The sequence below is a fragment of the Mercenaria mercenaria genome, chromosome 2, assembly GCF_021730395.1.
Source record: "Mercenaria mercenaria strain notata chromosome 2, MADL_Memer_1, whole genome shotgun sequence".
Lineage (NCBI taxonomy): Eukaryota > Metazoa > Mollusca > Bivalvia > Venerida > Veneridae > Mercenaria > Mercenaria mercenaria.
The window spans coordinates 44632828-44657509 of NC_069362.1; the positions used below are offsets into that span (position 1 = coordinate 44632828).

At 35.5% G+C, this 24682-nt stretch overlaps 1 protein-coding gene across 1 annotated transcript; it reads right to left on the minus strand.

Moving 5' to 3' along the window:
- Window positions 1–6991: 6991 nt before the first annotated feature.
- LOC123563832 (UPF0193 protein EVG1-like) lies at window positions 6992–24393 on the minus strand. The gene is made up of 7 exons (XM_045356882.2): window positions 24289–24393; window positions 19058–19120; window positions 17982–18078; window positions 15057–15145; window positions 13499–13645; window positions 12187–12287; window positions 6992–11471 (listed from the first exon to the last, which is right to left on the minus strand). The coding sequence occupies exons 1-7, from the start codon at window positions 24368–24370 to the stop codon at window positions 11379–11381; spliced, it is 672 nt and encodes a 223-aa protein (XP_045212817.2). The 5' UTR covers window positions 24371–24393; the 3' UTR covers window positions 6992–11378.
- Between the last annotated feature and the right edge of the window lie 289 nt (window positions 24394–24682).

The window sequence follows — 24682 nt, forward strand, 5'->3', positions numbered from 1 at the left end:
GGCATGAATGTGTACCACAGTAAGACGACGTGTCGCGCGCAAGACCCAGGTCCGTAGCTCAAAGGTCAAGGTCACACTTAGACATTAAAGGATAGTGCATTGATGGGCGTGTCCGGTCCATATCTTTGTCAACCATGGATGGATTTTCAAATAACTTGGCATGAATGTGTACCACAGTAAAACGATGTGTCGCGCGCAAGACCCAGGTCCGTAGCTCAAAGGTCAAGGTCACACTTAGATGTTAAAGGTCATTTTTCATGATAGTGCATTGATGGGCGTGTCCGGTCCATATCTTTGTCATTCATGCATGGATTTTAAAATAACTACCCATGAATGTGTGGCACAGTAAGACGACGTGTCGCGCGCAAGACCCAGCTCCGTAGGTCAAAGGTCCTAAACTCTAACATCGGCCATAACTACTCATTCAAAGTGCCATCGGGGGCATATGTCATCCTATGGAGACAGCTCTTGTTTTTTATGTGCTTTCTGTCTCTTATTGGCATTATTACTCATAAATTCCACTTTATCTCATTGGTCAGTAATTGGTTACATGGAGGTCCATCGAAAGTGATATTCATTGCAAAAAATGATATTCGTATACAGAAACCTGTGCACTATACTAAATATAGGTTTATTTCACATGGAAATTATATTTGCATATAATGGCATGTATAGGGATAAAATACACCTCTCAGTGTGGTGATACATATTTTTTGGCTGTATTTTTAGCTAGACTTATCCAAGAAAAGTTACTAGTTATTGCGCTCACCCATTTGTCAGGGTCGGTATCGGAGTCCAAATTTAGTTTTTGGTTTTGTATGTAAAGGTGGTAACCAAGTAACCACTTAATAATATGGGAATGGATTGAAACTTCTTGTACTTATTGTGATAAACTGACTTGCAGTGCACAGGTTCCATAACTCTTGTTTTGCTTTTTAACAAAATTTTTCCCCTTTTAAGACTTAGCAATTTTTGGGTATGTAAGGTTGTATCTCAGTACCAATCAATTGAAATGGATGGAAACTTCACAAACTTGTCAACTTTGATGAGCTGACATGCATTGCTCAAGTTCCATAACTGTTATTTTACATTTTAACCAGACTTGTCCCTGTTTTCGACTCTGTATTAATTCATAAATTTAACTTAATTTAGTGACAGGCTGTTGAATAGTCAAGCGTTTCTGTCCTCCGACAGCTCTTGTTTTGCATTTTAAGTACATTACAAGCATTTTAGTAGAACAGGGTTGACTATCTGTAAATATTTTTTTCTTGTAGGGAATCTAGCATTAATTTTCTTAGTGTTGTCATTAAAATGAAATACTTAACTGTATGACAGTATCGGTGAATATCGAAATCTTTGGACTTGACCAAGTTGAAATTCAGCTTGACCGATTGGCCTCTGTGATTATAATTTACCTTGATCAGGCCCCAATTTCATGAAAGAACTAGTAATTACTTAGCTAAGTTTGTTATTTTAAAATTGTGCTATTGTTTAAGTTATTGTTATTTAATGTTGATTTTTTTCTGTAATAATTTACTTTTTATAGCTAAATGATACCATGGTTAGTAGTATTTGTCTGCAGTACTTATTTCCATCACACAAATATGATATTTCTGTTTAAGCACAATATAACAAACTTAGGTATTTGCTTAAGTATATTTCTTATTTCTATACTTCATTTTCTGTAACATTCAGAATTGTTGTGTTTTGATCTATGAAATAGTTCATAATACGTTTCTGATATAGATGAAAAAGTCAACATTGAAGATGCATGATGGCAAAAACAAGTATTTGAAATAACAGACTTAACTAAGCAATAACTTAAGTATTTTCATGAAACTGGGCCCAGATTCGTAAACTTTGATATTGACCTTATCAGTAACTGTCTGTTATTTTACAAACAAAATTATATTTTTATGCTTCATGCTTCATTATGTGCCATAATTATATAAAAATATATTTCAATTTTTTAATGTACAAGAGATTAAAAAAATATATGTATAAGGATCTTTGTATATGTAATATGAGGAGAAATACTTATATATTTATCTTTTTTTTCTGTGATCTTACAAGATTTCTTTTTGTCTCATAACCAGATTGTATTCTTGATCTACCTTGTACAGACATATCATTTTTGCTTTGAAATGTATTATTGGCAGTTTTCTGTAACTATCTGTTCAGTTATTCATAGTTTTCACAACACTGTTCTATGTTTTGTTTTCCAGTTCAAAGCCTTGTTTAAAGTTTATATCACAGTGTGTTTTCACATATTCAGTGATCTAAATTATTTTTGTTAAATATATGCTAATTTCAGTAGTCATTCCAGCTGGAAGAAAACCTTTTTTTTTCAGTTTAATTATTTCTATCGGTCATTTTTTTTACAAAAATTATTATACTATCTAATCATTCCAAGTTAATGAAACGTAGAATACATGAATGAAATACATTGAATTTGAATACTGTTACTATGTACCAGTTCAGAGCTCATGATCAAAGATTCATAAAATAAATAGGATCTGAAACTATTATAAGACCGCATAATGTGGAGGCATTGGTCGAGAGGGTTAAGATGCTTTCCTTTAGAGGTGAAGGCCCCGGGTTTGATTCCTGGCTACTCCCATTGTGTTGTGTCCTTAGGCAAGGCACTTTGTCACGGTTGCCTCAGTCAACCCAGCTATAAAACGGTACCAGCAAATTGCTGGGGGTTACGGTAAAATTGGTTTTAACTGTTCTTGAAATAGGGTCGCTCAAAAGCTCTACTGAGTGACTGTAAATAAAGTTAACCTTTAGTGAAATCTTGCTGAACTTCGTGATAACCAAGTGAGATCTTGTTAATAGATATACGTGCTTTCTTTGCATTGTACTTAATAAGTATTGATAAACTGATCAGGTAGACATGTGATTTTACCAGAAAACAGTTATGATTCTGTTTAATATCATTATATGTGGTTAATTTTTCTTTTTCTCTTTTTTGGTGATATTTTTTTTATCATATTTATTTATATTACTATCAGTGCAGCACATTATGTGTTATCCAGTATAATAGTGAAGGGCCCTAAATTCATGAAGCATCTTAGTAGAAAATATCTTTATTATAAGATAACATTAAAAATTTTCTTAAATTTTTCAATTTTAATTTAAACCTGTTTTATAGTTTTTCAACAGTAAAATGGAATATACATCTGTCGATCATCCACATTTTTTTCAAGAGAAACCATAGAAAGTGGTGTGTAAAATTTGTAAAACAATTATCATAAAATTTAACTGAAGTAAGCTTTACAATTTGGGTCCAGTACACCAGTTACCGGAATAAATCTATTCAGTGTACCATTGTTATCAGAAGAGAGGCTTCGATTTTGAAAACATATTTCATTAAAAGACAGAATATTCACCTACTGAGATAAAAACAAAGACCTAACTGATATGAAAAACTGATGAGTGTGATGTAGGTGTTTAATGGTAATTTTTGGTCAAGTTTGTCTCCTTTTTTTCACGAGAAAGATTTCTTTACTGTGATACCAGCTTGTATATATCCAAATCATGCTTTTAATATTTTAAATATTATTTTGAAATTGCACAATCTCATTGTTATTAAAAGTTTTATTATCATTGACTATGTGTTTGTATTTTCAATTTGTATACAGAATCCTGGTGAGTTGGTTGCTTTATTAATTATATTATTTTTTTTGTGGGGGTGAGGCGGGTGGGGGTTGTGGGGTGAAGATCTTATAGGAGTTAGCTTGTTGGTCGGTCGGTCCGTTGGTTTTCATAGTTTCCAGACAGTAACTCGTGAAAGGCTTGATAGGTTTAAATAACTTTTGGTATATAGGTGTAACATTATAAAATATAGGTCAAAGGTCAAGGTCACAATGACCTGGAACAGTTAAATGGTTTCCCAATGATATCTTAGCAACGTTTGGGCCAAGGATCATAAATTTTGGTACACCGGTGTAACATCATAAAATACAGGTCAAGTTCAACTTTGAGGTCAGTAGGTCAAGGTCACAGTGACTCAGAACAGTTAGTTTCTGGACAATAACTTGAGAACGCTAAATTAGGCCTAGCATCCTGAAAGTTGATAGGAATGTTGGTCATGACCAGCTGATGACACCTATTGATTTTGGGGTCAAAGGTCAAGGTCACAGAGACGAGGAACAGTTGATCGTTTCTGGAGGATAACTTGAAATGCTTGGGCCTAAGATCACGAAACTTAATAGAGAGGTTTATCATGACCAGCAGTCGACTCCTATTGATTTTGAGGTTTGACTTTGACATTGGCTTACCTCTGTGACAAAGCCGTATTTGGGGGTATAATTTGTCATTCCTGTGACAGCTTGTGTTTTGATCAAGATAAGTAAATTAAATCAGTCAGATCCTTTGGAAGTATAACATGCAACCAAGCAAAATCCAGAGGACTTGATTTGAGTCTGTTAATAGGAGTTAATGAAAAGTGTGACACTCCTCTTGCCCACTATATAGCACTGGCTTCTATTGAACTCTTAATTTATTATAATAAGAGAATATTCAATGGACTCCATGATCTTTAACATTAGAAATGATATAACATAAATACATTTATTTGGCAACTCTTTGTCGCAGCCAACCTGCACTTGAAGTTGCTGTTGTGATAGTTAATTAGTAAAACAAAATCCTAAATTGGAAGCATAGAACACTACCAAGAAGACTAACGGCAAACTCTGGTTTCATGAAGTATGGGAGGTGATGAAAAACCTGGTTTATTCACCATCTTTTAATTAGACTGACCTAATGAAAAACCTGGTTTATTTGCCACCTTTTAATTAGACTGACCTAGTGAAAATCCTGGTTTATTTGCCACCTTTTAATTAGACTGACCTAGTGAAAAACCTGGTTTATCTGCCACCTTTTAATTAGACTGACTAGTCAAAAACCTGGTTTATTTGCCAACTTTTAATTACTGACCTATTGAAAAACCTGGTTATTCACCACCTTTTAATTAGACTGACCTAATGGAAAACCTGGTTTATTCACCTTCTTTTAATTGGACTGACCTTATAGGGAAATAATTCATTTTTCGTTTGCTATTTGAAATTTTGTCAGAATGTAGCTCTATCACCAAGTGGTTATGGTTGTACTAGCTCTCCCAGATACTGTACATTCCAGGTCTTAACAAAGGTCGATTTTCTACTTGGCGTGAAATGAACCGGACCCCAGGGCAACCTTGGTGCTGATATCATGCCCATTGGAGCATACTGGGATTCCTTCCACAGAGAGGTGGGTGACCTGATGTAGAACAACCATTTCCATTTAGAAACAAAGAGATACATGTATATTGAAAAAGCATAAAAATCAAACTGAAACTCTCTAAGTAAAAAGGGGACATAAGTCACTAAATATTTGTGCCAGAGTTATGGAACTTGTGTTATATGATTAGGATGACAATGTGGAACAACTTTTTAAGTTTGAATGAAATTTGTTAAGTAAATTATTTTTTTGAAGTGAAATGGTAATTGTAAAAAGGAGGCATAATTCATGAAATATTGGTGCCAGAGGTATGGCCCTTGTGGTACAACTATTTTAAGTTTGAATCAAATGAGTTTGATAATAACAGATATAAAGTGAACATGCATCAAAACAAACCTGAAATTTTACGGGGACATTAAAGGGGACATAATTCATAAAATATTGGTGCCAGAGTTGGGACCCTTGCATCATATGATTTGGTTGATGTCGAACAATTGTTTCTAGGTTTGAATCAAATCCCTTCTGTAATAACAAATATAGTGAAAATGCATCAAAATTAACCTAAAATTGTAAGGAAAAAGGGGGCATAATTCATACAAAATTGGTGCCAGTTATGGGCCTTGTGTCATATGATGTGAGTCATGATATGGAACAGTAATTTAAGTTTGAATCAAATCCATTTAGTAATAACTGAGATAGAGTGAAAGTGCACCAAAACAAAAGTAAACAAGGCAGACTGAAAGACAGCTATATCCCTGCCATCATTACGGATAGTGAAAGGGTTTATGGTATTGGATGGAAACATTAAACAATCGAGTTGTGACCTTGACCTTAAGCTGGCAGGGGTGAATTTTGAATTCTGCACATTGTCTTGATAAAGGTAATATTACAGCCAAGTCATATTAAAATCCTTCAAGAGGTTTAGGAGATACAGACACGGGTACTAAACAGTGCGTGCGGTACCACCTGTGCCGACGAAGATTGAAGGCACTTAGATTCCAGTACTGCAGGTACTTCGACAATGTTTACAAAACAAGGGAGATCAGAGAGTGATTTTTTGTCATTTTGTTCCTGTAGGACCATTCTGTCAAAAATCAGGGAAAGTAGTGGGGTGAAGATGCATCTTATGAACATACCCATGCTAAATTTAGTGGCAAATGATCAATTTCCTAGAAACACAAGGACAAATAAGTTTGGAACGAAACGTGAATTTTTTCACATCAGCGACTGTTTAGCTACTTCTTTTTGCAGACACAAACCGTATATGGTCATTGCCATCATAAATTATATCTATAAATTTGGCCCTCTCCAATAACTAGCATTCATACAATTATAGGTTATATTCACAAACTTTTCCAATACATGTGATGAATGATCAGATCAAATAGTTTAGCAATCAGTTTATCTTCACAGGTAATCTTAAACTCTTTTTTAGTACAAGATTGTTTTGGTCCATTGAAGCAAACTATCTTCCCAAACATTATGCTTTTTAAAAAATTGCCTTTTCTGTCCGTTCTATACTGCTGGATAAGTTGTTTTGTTTTCAGGAAAACAGATTCAGTTTTTACATACACATACGATCTATTATAAATTCTCCTTGCAGATCAACTTTCATTACAATACATGTACAAGACAAACTAAAATCTTTTTTTTCTAATTAGATACTGATATTAAACCAATATGTTATTTCTTGTGTATATTGTAACATTTGCACCTGAGAATTAAGAAGAAGGTAGCAGACATAATTATTGAAAAGAGAAAACAAATGAAAAGATTGTTTTTTTACTTTTCTCATATTTATTTCACATAAAATATCACAAGTAATAAAAGAAAAAAATATGAAACACATATAGATATATTATCACATTTTTAAAAAAAAAAAAAATTGTTGCAATAAAACCTCTTATCAGTGCAACAACGAAGTTTCTTACATGGAGACTGATCAACCAAATAAAGTTTATCACAACCAAATACTATGGACAACAAAATACAAAATGTAGTAGCCTTTTCTACAGGCTGTAGAGCAAAATCCTGTTTCAACATTTTCTAAAATTTATCAAACATTTTAAGTTGAAAAAATATATTATAGGTAGATAATTATACAAGGTGGAATTTCTATGCATTTTTGTGCGTAAAAAATATCGGTTGACATACACACTACAAGTAAGTATCTGAAAGAGCAGCAGAGTGGTGTTACCTTTCAGTGGATGACAAACAGAGGATATCTGTTTGTTTGCAGTGTTATTTCGAAATGTATCTTCACCGATAATGGAGACCATCGAATATTTAATCTAAACTCAGCTCTGCGTCAGTCCATATAACTTTATACAGGCTTACTGCCTGGCCAAAATTAAGAGTATGTTTTGTTTTACGTAGTTCTGCACATTTAAGGAATTTTTAAAAACTCATTTTAAAATAATTAAAAATCAAATTTTATTGTCATTTTAATAAATTGACACATAAAGTGCCATTAATCATAAAATGATTATCGTTTCCTTACACCAAGTCAAGGCTTTATTTTGCACTTTCCTAAGAAATAACATTACACCATTAATTCTAGTTTAATCAAATGTATAGGACTACCTTTAATATTCAGTAAGGTGCTTTCTCACTGAATTATGAGGTATTTTCATGTAAAAGTCAACCATAACATACACACAAATTTTAAAATCAGGACGGAAATTGTATCATGCTAAAAGTAAAACCAGTACACTTTTGTACAGAAAACGAATGGAAAATTGATGTTTAAAGTGATATGTTCATAATTTTTAGTACAGATTTGTTAAAACTGGATTTAAACATGGCAATTAAGCTTTAATTTTCTTACATATTTCTTGGAAAACTGACCCTGTAATGTTAAGGTTCAGGGGGAGTAAAAACCTTAGATGCATATGAAGTGAAGAACAAATTAACTTGCTAAACAAGTTTTTACAAATATTTCATGCCTATTTTCACTTCTGTTATTTCTCAGTTTTAACTATTTCTATCAGTCTCTGTGCTTACCAAAAATATACTGACTGAATGGCAAACAGTGCAGATCTTGATCAGACTGCACAGATGTGCAGGCTGATGAAGATCTACACTGGTCACAAAGGCAGAATTAATCGTGTCCAGCATGATAAAGGCTAAACACTTGGTTTTGCTGTACCTCTGTGATTCCAACAGGTATACAAGTTTTGATTTTATACCTCATACATTCATTCTGATGTAAATGCGATGTGAAACCAAAATTTTCAGTCCTGTTTGGCGCCATATAACCTATACTGTGTTGGGTGTGCCATAAAACCAAAATTAAAAAATTAAGAGAAAAATTAAATGAAGATCAAATTAAGAAACATGTATTCAAATTTTCCATTCCAACTGCGGACAAGTTACCATCAGAAACGGGCAATTAATAGACAATAAAAACGTTCAACAATGCAAGAAAAACAACAACACACTTTACTGTGTGCAGACAAGAGACCAACATCACAAACCCAGTAACCTGTACAAAGGGTTGATTAAATTTACAAAATTATAGTTTAGATACAGTGAATTTGCATAGGTGGAATGTAAAATGAAATAATACAGACATGTGTCTAAATGTCCCCTTTAACAAGTAAAGTGACTATATGAACACATAACATACAAGTAGGATAATAATAAACACCAAAAACATTACATTTCTTCTTGATATTTAAAAGCGCATGCCTCTAGATAAAAATCACAATTTCGAAAAGCAACGTAAATATAATACTGTAAAATCATATAATTTTGTGGTCATGAAATTCCAGAGTTTTGTTCAAAATGACTATTTCATGGAGATTTAAATTTGTAGACTGCAAATTCATTTGTTTGTTGAAATTTAATATCACTGATTGACACAACCGCCTAATCAATGAAAATTTAGTCCCTTAGGAATACAAATGATTTAACAGTAAGTCAAAAATCATAAACCCGTATTGTTTAGTTTGATAGTATACGAGTATGGTATTAAAAAAACAATGAAATTCCTTCTATTTTACGCCACAATAGTTCTGTGCACTAACACTTGTGAGAATTTTCTACATACTTCCATAGACAAACGAGTTATGTAGATAAACACTAGATCTCACCAGACCTTTTTATTCTAAAACTAGAGCTGCTTTGAGAAAAGCGCATGTCTCCCACAACTGCCTAATCATCTGAATAGTAGTATATCAGTCAGCCATGCACCAAGACCTCAACTGCCTTATCAGACTTTCAGTGCTTTGATTATTAAAAGCAAGTTTCAAGGGCCATAATTCCGAAGTGACTGGGCCAATTTGGCTAGTTAACGAACTTGGCCGAGGACTTATTGGCAAACACATTTTGTTCAAGTTTGGTGAAGATCGGATGAGAAATGTTTGACTTAGAGTGCAGACAAGATTTGTGACAGACACACAGACAGGAGTAAATCAATATGTCTCCCACACCACTGTGAGGTGGGAGACATAATTATGTTCATTTACAATAGCTAACAAAAAATAATGACAGTAGATTTCTTCTTCCAAATTTTTTAACAATTCAACATATTCAGAGGCATCCCCTTTCCATACATGTAATTAAAATTCTGCATTGTGATATTTAAAGTATTCACTCGATATGCAACACTACATATTACAAATTCGGCAAACATGAAATATAAAGGGTATTGCATCATAATATTTTATACTCTTTATATTAATAAACCCATATTTGTGTGTAGCATAAAGGCTATGCCAATAAATAGCTATACATTTACATAGCTAATGTTTCCAGTTCATATAATATTCACTGACTTATAAAAATTGTACTGTACTGCTCTTCATTATAACAAAGAAAGTAAGCCACACCCCTTTTTAAAAGCAATGTTAAGCTCAAAACTCGAAGGTAATCAGTGTACGAAATTCAGATCTGAATCCACTAGCCTGTTCGGGCTACCAGATAGGGAATTTTCCAAGCCCGACACCAATTTCACTAGCCCGAACTTTAACACCTTAAGATACTTAAGTTTTGCATCATATGACATTTTGTTTTACAGACATTCCTATGCATGTTTGAAGGAATAAAAAAGACATACATGTCTGCTATGTTTTGGAAAAAATTTAACTCTAAATACTCCAGTCCAGATCAGCATCGCCAGAGTCCAAAAGCACCGGACATGACACTCCTTGCCAAATGAAATCTAAACTCAAACGCCCGATTTTTTTAGGATCCGCACTCACCAATTACTGTTACTCTGACGGACAATTTGGAAGATGTCAAAATGAGTGCTGAATACACACACAAAAGCTGATAGCATAATTTAAACTCCGCCTACTTCAGGTACTTGCGAGACTTTCGCAAGAAGTGTGAAAGCTAATCAAATTATCCGTTACACTAGAGGTAATTGTATTCAGCCAATTAGCGTTGCAGTTATGTCTTTGACACTTTGCTTTTGATTGTCAACACGAGAGTGCAAAAAAGAACAATAATTCAATAAGCGTTCCTCAGTCTGGAGGATGCGTGATGCCTTCTTAGCGTTTATTAATGGAGATCGTATGAAATTACGATGCTATACTCGTTTATTTAGCAAGAATTTTAATCAAATTAGGAAAATTCGGTAGCCTGGTCGGGGTTGTATCTGCGAAAAATTGGTAGCCTGAGCTGAAATTTGGTAGCCTCGGGCTATTGGACTACCGCGAATTTCGAACACTGGGTAATTATTTGTCCCAGTTTCAAAAACTGTGGTTTTCTAAATCAACAAGCCTAGTAAGTTAGTTTTTCAAAAAAAAATTACGTTACACAGATCTTGAGTGTAAAAAAAACAAGATCTGTTTCTGTAATTGTTCACACAGATCTGTTTCTGTAATTGTTCACACTTCATATGCAGGACAAAACCCTTCAAGCACAAAGCCACTCCCATGAATTTTCCACAGTTTCTTATTTCAAAATATTTTCAAGGACAATTTAACTAAATTCAGGAGTTAAAAAATAGTCGTTGATGCTGAAATATACAATATTTTTTATGAATTCTTTGCTAAATTGTCTTTATTTTCTTAAATGTGTAGGAGAGGTTTGGTCCATTATGTGAAATATTGGCAGGAAGGGTTTTGTCTGGGAAGGGTTTTGTTCAATTCCCAAGTGGACACTATGATTTTTGTCTAATACTGTATCAAGCTATCACTGACAGTCTGTTATTTGTTCATTTTCTTTGCTTCCTCTCTAGCTATCAACTGTTCCAGCTCCTTTGTCCTCTTTTTGTCTATCACTTCCATTTCTCTGATAAGCTGTAAAACACAAAACCATATTTACCATTATTAAATTTTCTTTCCCGATATACATGATATAAGATGAAACTATTACAGGATATTGGTTTGTCTCAGTGGAAAACTGAAATATTCTTCACCGAGTAAACGCTACATACAATACACAAGTGATAGGCTGAAAGTTGAACCTGGTTCCTCAATTGAAAGATAATTTAATCTTATTAAAGTGTATAACAAATAAACTAATTTTTTTTATTATTTCAATTCTTTTTTTCAAAGTTCTTTTTTATGGTACAAAAATTTAGCTATACAGCTTCGAATGCAATCTGCCATGCTGACTTTGTAAAAAGTAGAACAGATTTATGAAATCCATAGACATTTAAATCTGGAGTATATTCTCTGGTTATTATAAGAAATTGCTTGATCAATATTAAGTATATTTTTACCTAGGACAGAAAATATTGAAATAAAAGCAGTCATTCTTCAATAAGTAACAAATGTTGCATTCTAACCCTTACATATGTGTCCATGTCTGTGACCTTGACCTTGAAGGTATTGCCGTTACTCTTGCAAGAGATATGTATAACCTTGCTCAACATTTGTGTAAAGTTTCATTGGGATCCCTTCAAATGTTTAAAAGTTACAGCTGAAACAGATGTGCTAATGTAATAAATGTATGCCTAAAAATGTAGATGGTATATAAATGGACAGAGTGGTATGTTTATAATCAACTTACCTGAGATATTTGAGTTTCTATGAGTGGTCTGTGTTTATCTCCTTGTCCTACTGCTTCCATTTGTCGTAAAAACTCCCGTCTTTCATCTATTTCTTGTTGTACTGAAATAAATTAATTACTCTTTAATACACTTGAAACTGTCTACTCTGCACTTTATTCCCTATAATACTAATATATACCGACTGTTACATGAATTACGATTTTTGAATATGCATGGCTTTATTATTAGATATGTCATTGTTGCAAATTAATTAAAGACATTTTTTTTTCAGTTGTTCTGTCCTAGTTGAATCAACAGTATGGTCTGCTTTGTAACTGCTGAGTGATTTGTCAAGCCGACTGCATCGTTTTGTAGTGTTACTGCATAATTATGTTAACTAAATATAGTAACAAATTTGCACTGCAATTAAAGATATATGAGCAGCACAAGGCCAATGACAATGTTTGTTTGACCGGGTGTGCCAGATATCGAGATTTTGCACACTTCCAACGATACCAGGCACACTTATAGGTGTACAAAACATCCAATTTTATAACGATAAAACTAAAACAACATAATTTTGCTATTCCAAAGTAGATAGTTATCTTTCTGAGGCTTAACTTTATCTTTTTGTCGAGACTTTCGACTCCATCTCGGGAGTCTTCTTCAGGACTGTGATGTCACGTGACGATGGTGGTCATGTGACACAACCTTCCAGAATATCAAAGAAGCAATTGAAATCATGGAAGGGGCCCCCGATTCGAATGAAAATACAGGTTACGACCTTCCTCCAGTCTATCAGAAGGTTTTGTCACGTGACATCACAGTCCTGAAGAAGACTCCGAGATGGAGTCGAAAGTCTCGACAAAAAGCCTCGGAAAGGTAACTATCTACTTTGAATCAGCATGGCTGAGGCAGGAATCAACCTCTATTTTACATAATTTTGCTAGCTTCCTCTTCTAGTGTGGTTATATTAGACTGACACAAGAGGTCAATACCTCTCCTAGTATGCCAGTATTGCTTCAGTCCTGTATAATAACCTCTAATTATTGCTGCAACTTCCCACCTTTCATTTGGGACAAAGACCCAGCTGGTACCAGTCTCACTGATATTTTAGGAATGGGAGGAAGAATGGGTTCCTCTCAATTTCTGTTAGCCAGCTGAATTGCAGCTAAATAATGGCAGAAAACATGTCCACTTCAATATCAGTAGCCCTAGCAATTTGACAGACAGCCGAAGCCCTAATGGTGCATGCAGATTCCAATCATAATACCGTGTGCATCAGTTTAAAAAAGTTTTGCTTGTTGGGCTAAAAATACTACACAATCTTACGTTCATCAAATCTGTCGGGTTCAGATTCCTCTTCATATTCTACTGGTTGAGCCCGCCGTTTCAGTCTTTCTTCATTTGGATCAATGTCCTGACCAAATGCCATGATGTTTGCCAGTTTCTGTTTTTCTTTCCCTGAATTTCTATACCCTGAAAGTGAAGTATGCCAATCACAGTAAAACACTACTTGCTCAAGGTTGCAAAAGGTGTTGAGTAAAATATTCATTTGTTATTTTAAGGGTTTCAAGTGATCTAAATATAAAGTACATGGAGTAAAATACTTGCTTGTTATTTAAGGGTTTCAAGTGATCTAAACATTAATAATATCTGTCATGTGTTTACGAATCGGATAGAAATATCCGTCCCGAGGGCACCTGCACATTGGGCGGTAATGAGGCTTGCCGAATTACCGCCCATGCGCAGGTGGCCGAGGGACGGATATTTCCATCCGATTCGTAAACACATGACTGATATTTTTTCTTGCATATCGTAGACATGTTACCATTTTATTCGGGCAGATTATTTTTCTTGCATACCGTATTTTAAAAAAGGTAGAAATACTTTCTTTTTAGCACTCTTTCTTATAGTAGAGAATGAACACAAAGCGCGGGAAATTAACATCCGTAAGCAGAAGTGACGTCATGATGTTTTGCGTTACGCACAACAACAAGATCCCCACTTTAGTTTTATCGTTTGTAGCATAACGTTATGTTTTTACAATAAACTAACGTATTTTGAATCGAGAAATATACTATAAGGAACGGAGAGAAACTATCAAGGTACCTACTTTTTTCGTATTTTACATAAACAATTTATTATCAGTGCATGAACCACTAGTTGTCATTAACAGCATGAGAGGCATCTGGCATGGGGGGTGCCAGATGGGTTTTGCCGGCATGGGTTAAATCACTGGAAACGCTAGTCTAGTGTGCAAGAAAAAGGTATAAAGAACATGGCCAGGGAAATTTAGACTTGACAGCATCAAATATTTAATTGCCATCATTTCTATACAATGTAGATTGTTATATATACAAATGAAATTTTGTTGAGCCATTTGCAATTTGCAGCATGCCCATTCATGCAAAGTTTCATCACAATCAGTGCTTATCTATTGATGACAGAACACCAACACAATTTAGGTAATATGGCAACTTTTCCAGCTTTTGATTTCCAGCTTTTGAAGTTGGAGGAAGACCCCAGGTGCCCCTTTATGCCTTGTTTCAGGCATGGGCAGGCACCTGGTTAGAACTACAAACATTCCATAAACCAGCTGGATGAATTCCTCACAGGAAGAATTCTACACCCAAAGCAAGGTTTCAAATCCGTATCAATGTAAGGCGATTCAGTCAGCAGCCTTGACCACTCAGCCATAAGGACCCCTTGAGCCATCAAATACTATACTGTACTACTATGGCTGTTCATACTATGGCTTCTACCTGACAGGATACAGCATACACCTAATGGTTTATGCCATGTTATTATAAAAGAAGCAAAGAAGAAATAATTCTACAGAATGTGATGAATAAAACATGTAATGTAGTGGTACAATAAAGTTACTTACAATGTGACGGGCCAGGTTCATACTGTGGTCTTTCATATGCTCCCGAGGCTTCTATAGTATCTTTCGTCCTCACCTTACTGTTGTAGTTCCTGAAAGACAAATTACAACATTTAAAACTTATTTAACATTTTAAAATAACTCAGATTTATAAACATAACCTATTATGTATCAGAGATCTCTTGTCACTAGTGAGCCTTCAGTGAAGTATATGAAATTCATGTGAGAAAAAAAAAATGGAATTTACGACAGTTAAAATTTAACATTGGAATCATAGTGTCAAATGAATCAGAAACATGCTTAACTGCATAGTTCAAAGAAATAATTGAGTCATAAGCATGACACACCTTCTCAATATGGTTAACATTTGTGTCAAATTATTTTCAAAGCCCTTGAGAAAGGGCAGAGTTATTGACCAGACATGAAACACCTTTGACTTCCAAGTGTGACCTTGACCTTGGAGCTAGGGATCTATGTCTTGCGCATGACATGTCATCACAATATAGGGAACATTTATGCCATGTAATTTTAAAATCCCTTCATCAATGGCAGTTACGGACCAGACAAGAAACAGATCATGTTAACCTTTAACCTCTAAGTGTGACCTTCACCTTTAAGCTAGGGGTCTGGATCTTGGGCATGACACATCGTCTCATTGTGGGGAACATTTATGCCAAGTAATTTCGAAATCCCTTCATCAATGGCAGAGTTATGGACCGGACACGAAACAAGCCCTGTTAACCGTTGACTTCTAAGTGTGACCTTGACCTTGGAGCTAGGGGTCTGGGTCGCATTATGATGAACATAAATTTTATACCAAGTAATTTCAAAATCCCTTTATGGATGGCAGAGTTACAGCCTGGGCAAGAATTTACACAGAAGGACGCACAGACACACAGGACAGTGCAATTTTAATATGCCCACCTTCGTGGGGGGGGGGGGGGGGCATAAAAAAGGGCATAAGTCATAACATACTGGTGCCAGCATTATGGACCTTGTGTCATATGGTGTGGGTGATGAAGTGGAACAACCACCGTATACAAGCTTGAATCAAATACATTTAGTAACAAGAGCTGTCGGAGGACAGCAACGCTCGACTATTCAACAGCCTTGTCAATTGAATGAATACAAAAGTTGAAAAAGGGGCATAATTTTGTAAAATGCAAAGTAGAGGTATTGAACCTCTGTACTGCATATCATATCATGACAGTGAACAGGTGTGTGAAGTTTCAATCCTTTCCAATTTGTGGATACTGAGATACCAGCTTACATACAAAAACTTAACAAAAAACTGCTAAGTCAAAGGGGCATAATTTTGTAAAAATGCCAAGTAGAGTTATGGGACCTTCACAGTGCATGTTAGATCATGACAGTGAACAAGTGTGTGAAGTTTCAATCCATTCCAATTAGTGGATACTGAGATATCAGATTACATACAAAAATTTAACCAAAAACTGCTAAGTCGAAAAAGGGGCATAATTTTGAAAAAAAAGAGAGTAGAGTTATGGGACTTGCTTAGTGCATGTTAGATCATAATAGTGAACAAGTATGTGAAGTTTCAATCCATTCCCATTAGTAAGTACTGAGATACCAGCTTACATACAAAACCTTAACCAAAAATTTCTAAGTCGAAAAAGGGGCATAATTTTGTAAAAAAGCAAAATAGAGTTATGGAACCTGTGCAATGTAGATCAGTTCATCACAGTGAATAAGTGTGTGAAGTTTCAATCCATTCCCACAAGTGGTTACTGAGTTACAAGCTTACATACAAAACCTTAACCAAAAATTTCTAAGTCGAAAAAGGGGCATAATTTTGTAAAAAAGCAAAATAGAGTTATGGAACCTGTGCAATGTAAGTCAGTTTGTCACAGTGAATAAGTGTGTGAAGTTTCAATCCATTCCCACAAGTGGTTACTGAGATACCAGCTTACATACAAAACCTTAACCAAAATCGGGACGCGGACGCCGACGCCGACGCATGGGCGAGTGCAATAGCTCACTATTCTATGAATAGTCGAGCTAAAAACAGAGATATGGTGAAAAAGCATCAAAATTAAACTGAAATTCTAAGTAAAAAGGGGGCATAATTCATTAAATATTGGTGCAAGAGTTATGGCCCTTATGTCATATGATGTACATGATGAAGCGGAACAACTATTTTTTAAGTTTGAATCAAATCAATCTGGTTATAACAGAGATAGAGTGAAAGTGCATCAAAAATTTAACCTGAAATTTTGGGTAAAAAGGGACATAATTCATAAAATATTGGTAAAGAGTTATGGCCATTGTGTCATATGATGCGGGTGATGATGCGGATCAACTATTTTAAGTTTGAATCAAATCCTTTCTGTAATAACAGAGGTATAGTGAAAATGCATCAAAATTAACCTTTGGTGCAAGAGTTATGAACCTTGTGTCATATGATGTGGATGATGATGTTGAGCAACTGTTTTAAGTTTGAAGCAAATCCATTTAGTAACAACTGAGATACAGTGAAAGTGCACCAAAACTTTAACCTGAAATTCTAAGTAAAAAGGTGGGGGGGGGGGGGGGATAATTCATGAAATATTGGTGCGAGAGTTATGCCCCTTGTGTCATGATGTGGAATAACTATTTTAAGTTGAAACAAATCCATCTAGTAATCACAGAGATAAAGAGAAAGTGCATCAAAACATTAACAAAAGTGCTGATGCTGAAGGACACTGATGCCAGGTCAAGAAGTCAGCTCTCCATACTTTGTATAGTCGAGCTAAAAATTACAATTTTAAGGTGACAATTAACAATATTTAAACAGAATGATGTGAAAATCTGGTAATAATTGAAAAACATCAAATGTTGGGTTTTGTCCACCTTGGTCAAATTGAGCAGAGGGATTTTGTCCAGGCTGTGGGGATTTTGTCTGTATTCCATCATACATTTATAACTTACTTAGGTGTCAGGTATTTTGGAGGTTTTGCAGGAGCTGCTGGTTGTTTCTTTTTGGCACTAGTTGTAGGATTGCACTGGGTTGGCAAACTTCCCCCACCTGCAATGGAAATGCTACATTTCGACATTCTTTAAAAAAGAGTTCATCTAATTTTTAATTTTTTTTACTGACATTAAATTTTAGCATTTGTGTTGATTGCACAGACTTTGGGGAACTTAAAACTACAGGAGAGCAGCAATATTAAAGACATTATAAAGCAAGTTGAAAAAAAAATGTCAAAGTACCAAATAGATCAAAGAAACTAATATTTAACAACATTATTCTTGGTGGTATTTTATTACCAGTATTTACTTGCAAATAATGCTCTCCTTTATTATTAAAGAAGAAGCTTGTTCTCACTTTGAAAACTGGCCAATATACAAAGTTTTGCTTGAGAAGGAATTCTACAACTGTTACAATGAATTAGTTAATCATAAAATATAGCATAGTTATAAAATAGTCTTAGTCTTGAACCCAACCTGCTAGCAACTGCTACTTCATACATAAGTATCCAGCATAAATGCATAATGCATGATCATGTATTATATTACACCATGTTCATATAGCACCCTTTTGGTGAAAGACATGTTTGAAGTTGTTTTACATACTAAGGCAGTCACTCTACTTGTACGGACACAGAGTCTGACAAAGCAACCTGACCTGAGGGACAGTGTTAGTAAGAGATAGCCCCTAGAACAGAGACAGAAAAAATCCATTAGAATCTGATACAAGCCTATCTGGCTAACTTAACCAAGCTCTTTGCGAAAAGACAGTCTGCAGTTCTTTAACATGTCTGGTATATAGCATCGATACAAGTGAAGCCATCTCCCTGGAAGAACCAGTACTGGCCTCTTAGAATCAAGTCAACGACTCAACGGTAATACTTCTCTTCATATTATAGACATATACATAATATATATAAATTATTAATGACATCTTTCATTATAGTAAAGGCCATTTATGGCCAAAATGCCAAATCTATTACCAATTACAGTCTACTTAAAACAATGAAAGTTATACTGATCATATTTAGTTATACCTCTTAGCTGCTTTTCTAGATGTCTCTGCTGGAAATTTGTAAGTTTGGACTCTTGCATCATTTCTGTAACATAAATCCACACATATTACCATGGACTTTAGATGACAGGTTTTTAAGAACATAAAAGCTACAGAATGGTCAGCAAAGATTACTAGATTATGATATCAGCTGTATGGCCTCTGCAAGTAGAAGCGGTAAAACTTTATGGCATATATCTAAATAAAGTTTCTGAATAAATATACAGATGAGAATTTTAATAATTTTAATTAATAAATTTCATTTAATCTAAAAAAGCGGACAAACATTTAGTCTGAATGCATGTAGAAAAGTTCAATTCACAAAAACTAAAATCCTGCAAGGTTTTAACAACAAAGAACTAAATTATCACTGAATGGTAGCTAGCTTGTATTTTCATTAGACTTCTAAAATAATATCAGTTTTATACTTTGATTTATTGGCAGGATAATGATACAAATTTAATATTTTTCTGCCCAAGATATATTTATCTCATTCAAAAATGGAAGCGGCTGAAATTGTCCAAAATTCTTGCTTCACAAATGATTACAATGTCTAGTGTTATCATCTGTAATCACTTCATCATCATCATCTTAAGTAATTGCCTCACTCTACGAGAGCATACTCGCAATTTGGTTAAAACTTTAAATGTACACATGCGTAGCAGGCAAGACTGACTTGGCCCGGAGCAAAAGTGTCTCTATGTACAGCTGGACTGGCATAAAGCTATCGGTAAGTATTTACATTGGAAAAGATGCAGCATGTACAGTATATCAGGGATATAAATTAGAAGGGGCCCAGTAGCCCATGGCTCCTAGATTTTGGGCTGGGCCCCTAAGTTGTTGGAGAAAATGCCCATATATATTTACCTAATGTTAAAAAATTATTTTTGACAGTCTGGGCCCCTAAGTAAAAATAGCTAGTTTATATCCCTGTACATTAAGATGCCGGCCTTGTAAGCTGTACGACCTGTCCACACGCGCATTACTTGGCCAACATTTAATGCATACACAACGCTGTAGTTTGGTATGATGGTGATTCCCTATAGTATACAGTCAAGTTTCTAGCTTGGTCCGTGTAGTAAGAGTTCTCTATGTTACATCAAGTTAAAAACTGGTAAAAAAGTAGTTGGAGTTTAGTTGTTGTACTGGTTGGCCAACACTGACTTGAAGCCTTCAAGGGTTGTCTGGTCAACAGCGACTTGAGGCAGTGAGTTCCAAAGAATGACAGTAGTGGGATAGAAGCTATGCTGGTAGGTCGATGTGCAAGCTCGGATTTGGCAAAGACGTTGGTTGTGCCCTCTGGTGGATCTGGCAGGAACAAGTGGTGGGTCTGGCGTGATGTCCACTAAGATGGTTGTTCTTCCAGTGTTTCGCGGGTGTTGTAGAGTGTCCCATTTCATGTCTTGTAACATGCTGGTGACACTGCTAGTCCGAGCATAGTTGTTGAACACAAATCTAGCGGCTCTTCACTGAACCATTTCAAGTTGATGGATGTGATTTTCGGAGAAGGGACACCAAGCTGGTGAAGACATAGGTCTTGTATGCATTGGCTTTAGCACTGACCGGACTGGAACGGATGTTTCTACGGAGAAAAGATATGGTTGAATTTGCTTTCTTGGAGATATTGTCAACATGTTTTTTCCAGGAGCGGTCGTCTGAAAGAGTGATGCCAAGATACTTTGCACTAGGTGTAGTTTTCAGGTTTGTTCCATGTAGACTATAGGTTGTGATGATAGGGTTTCTCTTCTTTGTAATGTGGATGACTTCACACTTCTCTGGATTAAAGTCCATCTGCCAGTCCTTCTCGTAAGTACTGAGACTATCAAGATCTGTTTGAAGCTGGTGTCCGTCATCCTGAGACCGAATGTTCTTGTACAGCATGGAATCATTGGCAAATAGACTGGTGCTGGATTTGACCTTGGAAGTTAGGTCATTTATATTGGCCAGAAAGAACACTGCCCTGGGGGACGCCAGAAGTGACAGGAGAGATAGAGGAACAAGTGCCCTGGAGGACAACTTGTTGAGTTCTGGATGACAGAAAGTCTTCGATCCAGGCATGGATGTTACTGCGGATGCCATAGTGGTCCAGTTTCTGGAGAAGTCGAGAATGGAAAAAGTCTAGTAGGATAACATCAATTTGTTCGTTGTTGTCTAAGCCTTTGGCGAGGTCGTTGATGGTGTTGATTAGTTGGGTGTCGCACTGTCACTTAGATATTTGATGTTTTAGTCACAAAAAAACTTAAAGCAGAATTTTCTTTGAATTTGGAGTCATTTTTGCAGTATTTCCCACTTTTTCCCAGTATTTCCCACTTTTTACAATTTTTGGCGTATTTTCCAGTACGGGAATTCCCGGTAAATACCGCTGGGAATTCCCGCCCCCGGGAAATTCCAGCCAACCCTGTGTCGCAGTGTCGCAAGAATGTCTCTTCCTGAAGCCATGCTGACAGTCAGTGAGAATGTGATGAGCATCAAAGTGCGGCATGATGTTGCTGAAGATGATGTGTTGGAGAATTTTACAGGAGACAGAAGTCAAAGAGATAGGGCGATAGTTGGATGCAGAAGAGCGGTTTCCTTTCTTGAAGACAGGCGAGACTGTAGCTGTTTTCCAGTCATCTTAAATCCATAATTTACAGTAAAATTATACTTTTGATACAATAATATTGTTCCCAGTTATAATCAGAATTGATTGTTGGGCAGTACACAGTAGATTTAGATGTAGAATTCTCGATATCGACATTATGGATAAAATCCCGTTTTCCGGTATTAACCACTAATAAACGCCCGTTCCCGTTTTCACGGTGAGGGGGGTATCGGCCATTACGCTACATGGCGGTAGTGTTTAGAGAAAGAGCTATAAAAATAAATAGATTTGCAACTTGAAAGGCATATAGAGCAAATCTCGCCAACCTCCCGTGACAAAAAAACGAGATCTCGTTTCTCCACGCGCCATTTTGTATGCAAACGCAATTATTCATCGGTAAAATAATTATCACCGTATGACCACGTGTCTTTCGGTGGCAAAACAAAAACGTGTACTTTGTGTCTTAATTAAGACCATTTCACATTAAACTAATTTTGTTTTAGAAGCTAACATGTTTTTAAATGTAGTTTTAAAGGTACAAATTGTAACTCCATGCTCGCCGATGTTTGTTTTTAGTAAGATAACGCCGAATCATACTCTGACACGAGCTCTTGCGAGATTACAGCGAGTTGCCATTCTGTTTATTTTATACTTCTTTGGTTTAGATTATCCTTTTTTAAAGTTTTAAACAAAGAAAATGAATAAAAAAAGTATTGCAGATTATCATTAAATATTGTTGTAATTAAGATATAGCCAAAATATACTCGAAGTTTACTTTATTTTTGAAATTTTACCTTTTATTCTACACTGCCGCTTCTGTGGCTCGATACCGAAGGTGTGAAATTATTTGCATTTTTCAAGATAAACAGACTATTTTTGAAAAAAAAATGTTGCCGAAGTCGTAGAATAGTATTTCCATTGTGAGAAAGTAAGATCTTTCATAAATTCTTATCTTCTGGCAAAAATAATCGCTAAACGGAATGTGAAAACTGACAATAAAAAGGTCAAAATTGCTGCCTATAACACCTATGTCCGCCCTCAACTTGAGTACTGTTCAAGCATCTGGCATCCTTGGCAAAAAACCCTCACTAGCAAAGTCGAAAATGTCCAAAGGTCAGCTGCTAGGTACGTCATGTACGACTACAGTTACACCAGTAGTGTTACACAAATGCTGAAAACTTTAGAATGGAATACACTCCAATATAGAAGGTTACACCACTCATTAGTAATGTTTTATAAAATAAGGACCCAGACAGTTGCAGTCGATCAATCTCATCTTATTCCAACTAGAAACCTAAATTACTTAATCCCCATGTCTCACACTCAGTACTTCTCTAACTCCTACTTCCCAAGGACCATCCGTCTCTGGAACTCCCTACCAACTTATGTTAAATTTAGCCCCAGTCTCGGTATCTTTAGAGAGAGGCTGGCGGTGGTCAGTATGTAATTCTATTGCCTCTGCCCCATTTTAACTGTAGCATACTGTCTTTTTTAGCTTTTATTATTTTAACATTGTAACATATCATTTCTTTAACAACTGTTTCTCTGACAACGCCGCCCAGTGATAGTCGGAAATCGACGGTTGGGTGAAAGATGTAGATGTAGATGTAGAATATTGTACACGGTCTTTATATCGGTTAATCTCGCCAATCCCCCTGACCCTATGTACGGAAATACCAGAAAACGGGATTTATCAATAATGTCGATATGGTCAATGCTAGTCTAAATAATGAGACCTCGGGCAGACCGATTTTACATTTTGATATTTTACATTGTCTACCTAGAGGTCTCAACCAGAAACAATCAAAACTGTGGTGGAAACTGTGGTCAATTGAAATTACGATTTATCAGTAGTCATGATTTTTCTTTAGTCCTAACTGCTTACCTGTTGTTTTAAATCATAAATAGTAAATAAGAAACATAAGAACAGGACATATTTATCAAGAATTTCTGTTGTAAAAAATTTAAACCTCTAATGTTTCAATCGTCTTCATGTAATGGCGGTCGGAGGCGTGACCAATGAAAACGCTTCGTGTAGTAATGTGTTTACCGGTGATCGGCCATTTTCCAATATGTAGTACACTCGTGTTAAACCTTGGCATTTTTTTAACTGCCATAGTTTGAATTTTTCTCAAGAAATCTCGGTAATATATACATCATTGAAAAGGAAAAATTACAGGCTTTCTATGTATGTATTTCTTTTTTTTATCCATTGCATTATTATAACATAATTCCCGCCCAACGGATTCCATTGGGTGTTACTTATGCAAAGAAGAGGACAGTGCTACCACATTCTTTACCTTTTCTGGTTTGTACTCGGAGGCGGATATCGACAAGTCAAAATAATATAACGATATTCAATTCTCGAGTACAATTATTTGGACTCGGTCAATGCTTGACATTACTTATTATTGTATCTCATTCTGAACATGACTGATACTGCAGTTGTTCTGCAAGTTCAATTTGTCATATACAAAAATCTACACTTTTTCTAAGTATTGTTTTCGATAAATTTTGAGTACGAAACACGATTTTTTGGCAACAAATTAGCTGGCTCTTGAAGTAAAACACAAATCTTAAAATGAAGTTAAAACTATTTTGAAAACTAAATTCCCCTTACAGATAGCACTTACCTTTCAACAGATTATGTGTCTGCTGACTGTACTGCACCTTTGGTGCATTCCAAAATCCTCCGGACTCTGCATAGTTCGCCATCTTGAAACAATTTGTGAAACCATGTGACGTCATTCAAGGGAAATCACTTCCAACAAACTGTGAGCAACATGTTGCACAACGATGTTACGTACACGCAGAGGAACTAAAAACAAACACTTTAGATCGTTAAATGCAAATATAAATCGCCACAAACTTTTAGCCGTTCTTCTTGAACTTCTTGGCGACAGATTTCTTCAAATACATAATATGCAGAGAAATAGACCCTAAAATTTTCAATGATAGTTATACATAAGTAAGGTCTAGAAATTTATTTCCAAGTCCTTGAAACTGGAACAACTGATACGGGGACTT